This window comes from Miscanthus floridulus, chromosome 4 (assembly GCF_019320115.1).
Source record: "Miscanthus floridulus cultivar M001 chromosome 4, ASM1932011v1, whole genome shotgun sequence".
NCBI lineage: Eukaryota > Viridiplantae > Streptophyta > Magnoliopsida > Poales > Poaceae > Miscanthus > Miscanthus floridulus.
The window spans coordinates 21,495,950-21,506,967 of NC_089583.1; the positions used below are offsets into that span (position 1 = coordinate 21,495,950).

The window sequence follows — 11,018 nt, forward strand, 5'->3', positions numbered from 1 at the left end:
CCAGTAGATATGAGTATAGTTCATGGTGACAGATTAGGTAATAGAAGCCTTTATGAAACAATTGGCTAGCACTGCACACAGAACAAGAGCTAGTGTGTGGGCATTGATGCTACTATTGCTACTGTACACAAATCTACACAAACTGCAACTATATATAGAACCAATCAAACCACAAATGGAAAGGAAATGGTAGCAAGCATAAGGAGTCAAACCAAATTTGAAGTTTCAGCGTTTCAAAAAACTCACAATATTCAGTCCCAAAAGAATATCACTGAAAATAAATGATAAATTGGACAATGCAAATTTCGCATTCATTCCACCGTAGAAAATCTGTGTCAGAAGTAGAGTGCTTAAGGAAAAAAACATAGATCCAATTTATGCAGCTAGTGATAGAAAAGATAGATTTGCAAGAAAATACACTCTTTCTTTCGTCATTTTGATTTATCTGCCAATAGCGATGAAATAAATACACTGCACTTCTCACCCTTTTCACAGCACCAAATTGTTCAGTCATTAAATCTTAGCAATTCCATGGCATATCACGCAAATTTAACAGACATGTCAAGTCAGCACCAGAAAAGGTCAAGCTGAAAATATAGAGTACAAAATAAAGCGAAGATGTGCAAGCTTTGCATGTTTTTGAAAAAAAGTATTGAGATGCTAGTAATGCAGGAAGTACTCACGGCTTAGCAATCTCTGTAATATCAAACTTAGGATCAAGGCCTTTAACAATACAATCTAGAATTGCATTTTTATAGGAAGGTGCAAAAGTATTTTTATAGGAATCTATAAATAGGTAAAAATACATTAACAGTAAATCGCTAAGCCGTGAGTAAGACGAAAAAATAGTCTTACTTTTGTTCTTTTTAGTTGTAGGAGATAAGATACACTATTTGACGTGACACGGTCTTTAATATTATTCTTTGACCTATAGCGACACGGTCTTTAATATTATTCTTTGACCTTTAGTTTATCTTATAACATTGCGTTTCTAGCAACAAAATCATAACCATAAGATAGTGTTTCCAAATACAAATCCAATAATATTACATTTGCATAACAAAGTTTACAACTTGTACAGCTAATTACTTGTTGAAATTAAAATTATGAGGTTTGAATCTTTAAATGCATGCACACCTTACAAAAAAAAACGGGAGTATATCACTACTACTCAATATTCATAAATTAGGATACAGTGTAATTTACTTAGTAAAATCTTATTTCAGGAAAAGTCATTAGCAAAATCTTACCGCTGAGGTTATTATAGCTAAGGTCCACATATGATAGCTGTTTCAAATCAGCAATCCAAACCGGTATGCTGCCAGAAAGGCTGCAGTTGTCTAGTGTTAGTACCATCAAATTCTTGAGATTTCCAATTTCAGTTGGTATTGGTCCCGAGAAGAACGAATTCAAAATGATCAATTCCTCCAAGTTTGTGAGATTGCCAATCCAAAAGTTTGTTGTCCGAGAGAAGTCGCCATGCGAAAGAGTCAAGAAGATCAAGTTCTTGAGGTCACCAATCCATGAGAAGAATGACTCATTCTGCAAGACAAATCGAGAGAGGTCCAACATTTCCAAAGAGTCCAGAGTGCTCAATGAGGAAGAAAATTCCTTTGAAATCACTCCAGCATCAATCCCTAGAAACTGTAAGGACCTAAGGTTTCCAATGGAGCTCGGATTAGCAATGGAGAGGTTAGTGCCACCGAGAGCCAAGATATGTGAGTTTCTTGAGTTCAAATATCTTCTGAGGGAACAACCCATCAAGATCAGATCCAACAAGCTAGCATGAGCATACTTAGGTTAAGAAAATCCGCAAAATACTGAGGGAACGCACCAGACATGCTGTTGAGACGAAGGTTGATCACCTCGAGGGAGCCAAGGCTCGAGAACGATTGATCAATGGAACCTTGGAGACCACATCATACCAAGCTGAGAACTCGGAGACGAGGAATATGTTCAGCTAGTGCACTGCTCCACTCTTGTGCGCTGCTAGATATGTTGACCCCATCGAGGTACAATTCCCTCATATTGCTCAAGTTCCTCACCAAGGTCTGGAAGTTGGGTTCCCAGACCAGCAAATGGTTTCTCATAATGCCATCATTTTCATATACATACTGATTAGAAAGATCTGAGGACACAAGGCTTGTGATTTTGGCGACGCTGATGGGGATCTGGCCAGAGAAACCTGAGCTTGATAGATCCAGGTAAGCAAGCGAAGAGAGCCTGTCAAACCCTGCAGCTGGGAGTTCCGACCCACCGAAGTCGTTCATGCTGAGGTCGAGGAGTCTAATGGAGGTGAGGTTGAAGAGTGCTTGGTCGATGCCGTAGCTGTACAAGCCATGGTTGCTGAGATTGAGAGCATTGACAAGGCCGGTCGCAGTGTCGCAGCCGACGCCTTCCCAGCGGCAGCAATCGGTGCCGCCTTCCCATGGCAGGAGGGTGGTGGTGGTGGCATAGTCGAAGGAGAACGATTGCTTCAGCCGGAGGAGCGAGGCGGCCTGGTCAGGGAGGCACTCAAGAGCAGCAGTGAGGTTGTCATGACCACCAGTGGTGGCGGATGTAGTGTAGACTTGTGCTGATACTAGGATGAACAGCAGTACGGGCCAGGAAATGGAAGCCATTGCCGATGATAGATGGTGTCACTGGAGGAATTGCAGTGGCCAGTGGCCATGCTATATCATCTTATAGAACATCCACTATGTACGGACGGCACGATGCCAAGTCATTTCATTTGTGAATTTTCACCCTTTATTTATATCACCGCTGTTGAAAATTTCAACGTTTTTCTTTTTGTTATTACTTTGACAAATCTATCGCTGGAAACTCGCAGTAGTATTTTGTGTGTGGCACGTTCGCGAAGAGAAAACGTTTTTGTTGACAAATCAAGTTCTTTGTGTTTGCACACACGAGAAGAATAACAGAGATGTAGAGAGGGAAATGAGGGTTCTTTGTATTTCACTTTTCACTTGTTCGAGCACTCATGGAGTCGTCATGGGTGCTTGCTGTTCACCGTCGTCGCTCTTCTGTTCACCGCCATGTAGAGCACTCATGGAGTCATGGGCCATGGCCGCATGCTGCATGCACACGTCGCCGGTGGCTTGGTTGGGGCCAAGACCACGAATTCGTGATTATAGTATAAATAAGAGAATTTTTACGACGGCGGGTGAGGAGCGAGAGTAAATGTCAGATGATGCACAGCGCCAACAACCATACTGCACACAATGTCTCGAGAGATCCGTGCCGGTTAAACTAACTTGTATTTAATTAAGTTTTTTTAACACTTATATCTCCAAATAAATGTAGTATAAAAATATATTATTATATAACTAATCTTGTACTTGTGAAAATATATTATTATATAACCAAATATACTTTGTCTCAAATACAACTTCCTGATCTTGTATTTTTTATAAAAATATATTATTATATAACCAAATATATTATTATACTTTGTCTCAAATACAACTTCCTGATCTTGTACTTTTTGTTACTACAGGAAGTTGTATTATATGACTAATCTAATAACCAAAGAGATTCGTGGTATTATTATACAAGATCAGGAAGTTGTATTTGAGAATACAGAATACCCACCTATAAGCGGTGGCAAAAAAGTGAAAACTCCGTTGTAATCTTGGAATCAAAAGGTCAACTTGTCAAGATAGAGTGTGAAAATTTGTGACAAAATATTCTAGCTGAGATTGTTTGATCTTCAAGTTCTCAACTCTCTCAATTCTACGACTCAGCACCAAGAAAACAGGATTTAATTTGCAAGTCGTTCAAATTATTGAGTGCTCCTAAGAAACAGCAATATTTTGATAATAGCCATTAGAGTTGTTTTTTTAGAATTATGCAGTACAACGTAGACGCCCACAACACGCACGCACACTCATCCCTATAAACACACGTATGGAAACCCCACCCCTCTGTCGATGCGGACGTCGCCTACCACAACGTGCATATCGTGTCATTGCTCTTCGTCCTGCTTCTACCTGTCTCACGATGATCCAAGTAGGTTCAAGTACTTGAAGAGCATATCTACCAAAACAAATATGATTGCCTCGGCAGGATTTCCCTTCATTCTTCCTCTATGTTGTTTATGAAATCTAGTTCTTTTGGAAAGCATAGCGCCGTTCAATTCTAGATTGCCTCGGCATGATTTTCCCTTCATTCTTCATCTATGTTGTTTATGAAATCTAGTTCTTTTGGAAAGCATAGCGCCATTAAATTCTAGAATAAATCCATGAAAACGCGAGCACTCGTTCCAAGTCGAGGACTTGAACCCGGGTGAGCAGGTTTCACCATAAGGAACCCAACTAATCTATGATCAGTTCACCATTAGAGTATCTCTAGACATTAGAGTTGTTATATCTATAGATCATCAGTTTGATAGTAGCAACAATATTGTTATTATTTATATTGTTATTATATTTTGAAACTACAATATTGGTACCATGTAGAAGAAGGGACGTACAGAGGTATACACTAGCTCCCTCCATCCCGAAGAAAAAAAAACTCGACCCGCAGGAGTAAGACAACCCCGGGCATTATGCTTAAGAAGAAGACCTTCTCACGCAGGTTGAGAAAAACCCCAAACATCTGCCTCACCCATACACAGCGGCACCGTAGCTCCCGTGAGACTGGACTGGCCTTAGACCTATGCTTTGGCGTGGGGCAGACAATGAGATTTTTTTCAACGCGCAAATAAACTACGACTCCTCCGGCCAACAAATTCGCCTCTAAGGAGGTTCGAACTCTGACCGACAGGGTGCAAAGCACACAGCCAGACCAACTGGTCTAGCATTGTCTTGCCCTCCGTCCCGAAGAAGAATGCAAAGGGATCCTAGTTAGACACGGATAGGGAAGACTCATGTGCAGCTCGTTAAATCCGGTCTAAAGGAACTCAGCAGAAGTAAGGGTATAAGTGATAACCCATCCCTTTGAGTTAAGATGTGGTTTCCTGATATTCTGGTAACCTTTTTTTTTTGGCAATTTTTGAATGTTACTCTCTACATTGTCCAGTTTAGGTCTCATAAGTCTAGTTATCTCACTCTAATCAAATTTACAGAAAAATGCACTAGTATATCTCCAACGTCAAATTAGTTTTAGTAAGTCTCTATGAAGCGTGTTTCGAAAGTGCATTTATTTAAACTTGTAGATGCTGACATATTTTTAAAAAAAAACTTGGTTAAAGTTTGATTTAGGACAAATCCGAGTGAACAAGTATTTGAAATTTAGGGGTAGTATCCGCTTTATCTTGTAGTAATAGTGAGATTATAAAAAATCTCACGAGTTACGAAATACTAGCTCGGTAGTAGAATAAATAATCAATTCCTACAATCATTCTAAATCAAATTATCTTAAATTTGACCAATGTTATAAAAAAAGATAACAACATCTATGACACTAGATAAGTATATATATTAATATATTTTATATATTTTATAATGTAACTAGTGATACTAATTTGGTGTCATAAATATAGCAGCACTTTCTATAAGCTTAAATTTAAAATAGTTTGATAGTTCATTTAATTTTTAATTAAAAAAAGAAGTTCGTTTAATTTAGAATAGAGGGAGCTGTGCTGAAATAGGTATAAAAAACTCTATGATCAAATAAGGAGTCTGGCAAAAGACTATAACTTGCCCTTCACTAATTAGTTAGTTCGGTTGTTAACTTGTTTATATTATTTTTTAGTAAGGCATAGTTTTAAAAACCAAACATGGATGTTGTTGATTCGGCTACCAATTACATGAGTTATTTTGGTTAAGATGGTGTTTAAAAGGTATGGATGAAGCTAAGTAATCAATATACTGTGCATTAATTCATGACAAAATTTTAATTTTTCGGACAGAGAGTGTAAGGAAATCTAGTTCCATTAAAAGCCGAACAAGTTAGCATTAATTAGAAAACTAGTTGTAGTATTTGCAAAACACATAGAGTATGTGTGGTCCGACCACATATTGCCCCTGCTGGCTCAGGTTGGGTGCAGCCGCGCAGCGCAACCGACTTATAAACACCTGTGCCGGGACTCCACCCTTCCGCTCCCATTCATCATCACTCATCGCCGCTTCTTTCCTTGTAGTCGACTCAGGTAAGCACGCTCTCTCTTCTCGAATCATCAATCTTCATGCCACCCCTTTGCGAACCTTAGCCGCGTGACCAGGCCAGGGTGTTGATGGCGGTCGGCGGCGGCATGTGCACCCCGAAGAAGGCGGGCCAGCGGAGGAGGTCCGCGTCGGGACTTTGCGGCGGGGCCTCGCCGAGGACCCCAATGAGCCACGGCGGTGCCAACTCGCCTAGGATGCCAGCTAGCGGGGCTAACTGCCGCACCGTGCCACCACTCCAGCACGCCGAAGACGAGGACGAAGCCGATGCTGATCACAAAGACATCCTCAAGCTGCCCTAGGGGCTGGGCACCCGTGTGCATGCTACATGTTGGGGGAAGGGGTCTCCCCTCTGTCGAGCGCGTATGTGCTCAGACACGCAGTCGTCCTCATGACAGAAAGTTGCAAAGAAACTTGTGTGCATGGCTTCCTACAAGTGTAGAACTCCTCCCGAAGCCAAAGCACTTCCGCTCCCCAAGTACGAACCAGTTTTGTGTTGTTGTCATGCTCATACAAATCGAGCGATTGTGAGATATGGTATGTGTGAGAGAGGAGAGATAGGAGATGGGTGAGAACAGTAGTGGTTGTTGGTTGAATAACCGACTAGTGCTGTTAATGACATTTTACCCCCCCCCCCCCCTAAACATTGCTATTTAGTTTAATCACGGTATATTTTACCGTCCTAATCCTGACCGAGGTAGATACTTATTCTTTAGTCTATAGAATTGTAATCTATGTCCCTCTCTTTAGTTTTTTTACTTAATATAAATGATGTAATACACCATTAAATAATTATTGAACAATTGGTTATTGAGTGTTGATCACAACAGTATGTTGATCAATATAATAGATGTTAAATAATGTGTTGGAACTAGTGGTTCTGAACAGGAGAGAGAGGTAGAGGGAGAAGAGAGTTAGATAGTGTACAGGGACGCATTAGGGTTTGAACAAGTAGAAATGAGTGGGAGGTAAGGTACCTTGCCATCATGTCCTTCGTCACTTATATAGGCAATGTTGCTTACAAGTGGCCCCTTGGTGGGGTTGGATTTCACATGACACTACGCTAGCTAATAGTTGGGCCTCTTCTAGGGGGAGATTTGGCCCATATACCTCATGGGCTCCCACAACAATTGCCCCTCAACTATGATACACCATGACCTAATAGATGCTCGAACTAAATGAGGCACAAATAGAACTCGAACCCCTAGTTGTGAGGATCACCGTTCGCAACCTACGCTTGTGTGCCTCACTAAAAACTCTATCTCAAAACCCCTACATGGGGCATGGAGAAAAGAGCATACACACGACTCTAGTATATATATACAAGTGCTAACTTAGGAAGCCACTAACTCCAAGTGCCTAGATATCTACCTCTGTGGTATCTTCATATTTGGGCTTCAACTTCCTTGGTCGCTTCTATGACATGGATTATTAGCTTCACTCAACATGTAGGTCTTTGCCTCTAGGACCTTCTCAGCATGTAGATCTTTCCTTTGGGACCTTGTCGTTGCATAGATCTTCGTCTCTGGGACCTTCTCGGCATGCATATCATTGTCTTCAGGACCTTCTCGTCTGTCGATGCGGGACCCACAGGATACCCCACAAGGGAGAGAGAAGATCTAGTCTAACTAGGATTCTTCCCATGTAATCTTAGTAGTAGTACTATTCAGTAATCCTACTAGGAACTCTCATTGTAAACCGACTAGGACTCTGGCCTCCTGACTATATAAAGGAGGGCAGGGCTCCTAGGGAAAAAGACAACAGAACAATAATTGTACGACACTTCATAATCAATCTAACGTAGAGGCTAACGCCGGCTAGACGTAGGACTGTTACTCGATCAACGATCGAGGGTCCGAACCAGGATAAGTCGTTTGTCTCTTGCGTTCACCGTCGAGTTCCGCATACGCTGAAGCCTGAACAATACTGCCCCGGAGACCCCCGTGGCAGGCTATCGGTGGTAAAACATCGACAAGTTTGTCGAGGCAACATTCTATGCCGAGTCGTTTTACATAGCGCAGACGAAAGGTTGTCAACACAAAGATCTACATCTAACAAGTCATAGCGCGGACAAAGCACTCGACGGATCACAAAAGAGGAAGAAAAGAAAAGTACTCGACAAATTGAGGGATTTCGTCAGGATAACGTACAGAGTTGTTTACAGAGCAGAGACGAAAATGGGACAAAGTACTCAGCAAGTCAAGTAACTCCGACCACACCCAGGCAAAGAATACATCAACGAAAATAAAGAATCTTCATTTGAAGAGGAGTGTAATATTACAAGAGGCTGGTCAATTGGATCAGGCATTGTCACCAGGAAGGGAAATATCAATATTAAGACTGTCTACAACCCTACTGGCTAAACCTTCGACCTCAGGCTCCATCCTCTCAACGGCATCAAGGTATTCTTGGCTATCAGCTTCCTCTGCTATCTTGGACAGAGGCGCCTCTGGAGCAAGGACCCAGACCTAGGCCAGCACATTCTTGGTACATACTTGAGCGCACTTCTTCGCAAACTCTTGGAAACGAGTCGGAATCCGAGGAATGAACTGAGCCCAAGATTGCCCGTTATCCGCTGAAGTCCGGAGAACATCAGCTACTAAACGAAAGGATTTCCACAAAACGTTCCAATTTTTAGTAGTCGTCACCGGCTTCCTAGACAAGTCTTCAATAGTTTTTTGGGCCTGCACAAGATCTTTATCAGCTCCACGCCTGATCAACTTAGCAAATGCAAGTTCTTCTTCAGCATGAGTAATTACCTCCTCAGCCTTGTTATGACTTGTACGAACAAGAGTCTTCATTTCATCAATGCCCTCCTAGAGCTTTTTTCCTTCAACTCGGAGAGCTGGACAAGACACCAAACAACAAGTCAGCAGGAGGGAAATGTTTGAATACTGAAAGAAACAAAGAGAACCCGGAATACCTTTACATTCTTTCTTCACGGCTTCCAAGCTCTTCATGGCCTCTGAGTTCTTTGAAGCCTCCCAGATAGCAGCATCTTTCTGTTTCTCCAACTCCTGGGCAACAGTGTCTCTCTATTTCTCTACCTCTACCACCCGGGCATGGAGAGCCTTTCCTCTTTTTGATGCGACTTACGCTCAGTCTCCAACTCGGCCCGGAGGAGGTCAAGGTCAGTCTTCAGAGAACTTACCTCGGAGGACAACTTCTTCTCGGTTTCAGACGAAAAGAAGAAGCCGGTATGGTCACGAGAGAAAGTATAAACAATTAAAGAAAGAGAAAAACAAGGCATAAGGACGAAGGCAAAACAAGTGGCCTAAGAAAGAATCTCAGAAAAACTTACGTGAAGCTTCTCCCCGAAAGAAGTCGCAGAGGACGCCAAGCTCCCCCAGGCTACGGTCAACTCCGATAGCTGATGGGTGGCATCGAACTGTTGCACCACGTCATCGGTAAAAGAGGGACCGCCGGAAGCAAGAGAAGGGGAAGGAGAGGCTGGCTGGGGCAAAGAAGGAACGACCAAAGCAACCTCCCGGGAAGCCGAAGCCAATCCCTCAGAAGGACCCGACGCGACGGCCACAGTCACCTCCGGGGCGGCCAAGTCCGCAACTTCGCCAGGTAGCTCCAAAGCCCCCGCAACAACTTCACCAACAATATGTTGTGAGTCCTGAGGCTCGGAACTCAATGGCACGGTGGAAGGCTGAGAAGAAGTCGATGAAGAAACGAGAGAAGACGAAAGACTGAAAATTGATAAAAGAAAGCACCGATGAGAACCAGAAGAAGGAAGACAGAAGCAAAAGGATGAAGCCAGAATCTACTCACCCAGCCACTTTCTTCTTCGCAAAGCCAAAAGAAGGCCTCGTAGGGGGGACCACGACGGCGAAAACGTCCCCGCCACCCGATGACGGGAGCAGGATAGCAGATACCGGAGCCACGAAAAAAGCTAGGGCTAGAGCCATGGAAGAACTCTGCACCGGAGGAGCGGTAGAGCTCGGTACCAAGGCTACCAAAGAACTCGACACCGGAGCTTCAGAAGAAGTCGGCGCGGGAGCCTCAGAAGAACTCGTACCCGACGTCCGGTTACTTCAAAAAGTTCAAGGCTAAAAGTTAAGACAAAGAAGAGAAATTCAATGCAATAGGAATATGAAAACAACTCACCGCCGCATGATGAGGGGTACTTCATCATCCTCCTCTCCCTCGGCCTCAACCAAGGAAACCAGAGCACCTGCTGAAAAAAGAATAAAAAATACTCGGTTCAAGAGAAAAACAGGAAAACAAAGAAACAAAGAGTATTAAATGTGCTCACCTAAGAGCATGCTAGCAACAACTGGAGTACCTGAGAGAGTACTTGGTTTGCGAGACTTCTTGGAGACAGGCAGGCCAAATGAAGACCCATCCGTTCGCCCCCTCTTCGAGACACTACGAGGACCGCGAGGGACTAGACGAGGAACATATTCTTCATATACATCAACAAATCCGGAAGAAACTCCAGGAAGCGCTGTGGAGGTTGGGGACTTACTAGTTGCAGAAGTTCCAGCAAGTTTATCCCTAGTCTCCGCCACGGCAGGGAGAACATCAAGAGGGATCGGGTCAACAAAGTTCCGCCCAAGCTCCTACGAAAAAGGATAAAATAGCAAGACAAGGAAAAGCTAAGCAAAAATGGATGCAGCAAGAGTACATAAAGTACCCAAACAAAGAGATAAACAACTCACAGCTGGGGGCGGGTTGTTGGCAGAGAACTCGGAGACAGCAGGAGGAACAACGCTCACTCCTTTCAACATCTTCTGGAGACGCTCGAGTACCTCCTCATCGGTCAGCTCAAGAGCTGGGACCATGCGTGAAGGATCCTCGGCCCCAGAATACTCGAAGCCAAGGTGCTCCCGCTCTTTCAAAGGCTGAACTCGACGACGAAGAAAACTCGAAATAATACCAAAACCGGTTAAACCCTGCTGTTTCAGC

General features: G+C 43.1%; 1 protein-coding gene across 1 annotated transcript; it reads right to left on the reverse strand.

The window, feature by feature from the left end:
* Positions 1-679: 679 nt before the first annotated feature.
* Positions 680-2,621, reverse strand: LOC136548214 (receptor-like protein 7). The gene is made up of 3 exons (XM_066539820.1): positions 1,926-2,621; positions 1,251-1,542; positions 680-786 (listed from the first exon to the last, which is right to left on the reverse strand). The coding sequence occupies exons 1-3, from the start codon at positions 2,619-2,621 to the stop codon at positions 680-682; spliced, it is 1,095 nt and encodes a 364-aa protein (XP_066395917.1).
* Positions 2,622-11,018: the final 8,397 nt, after the last annotated feature.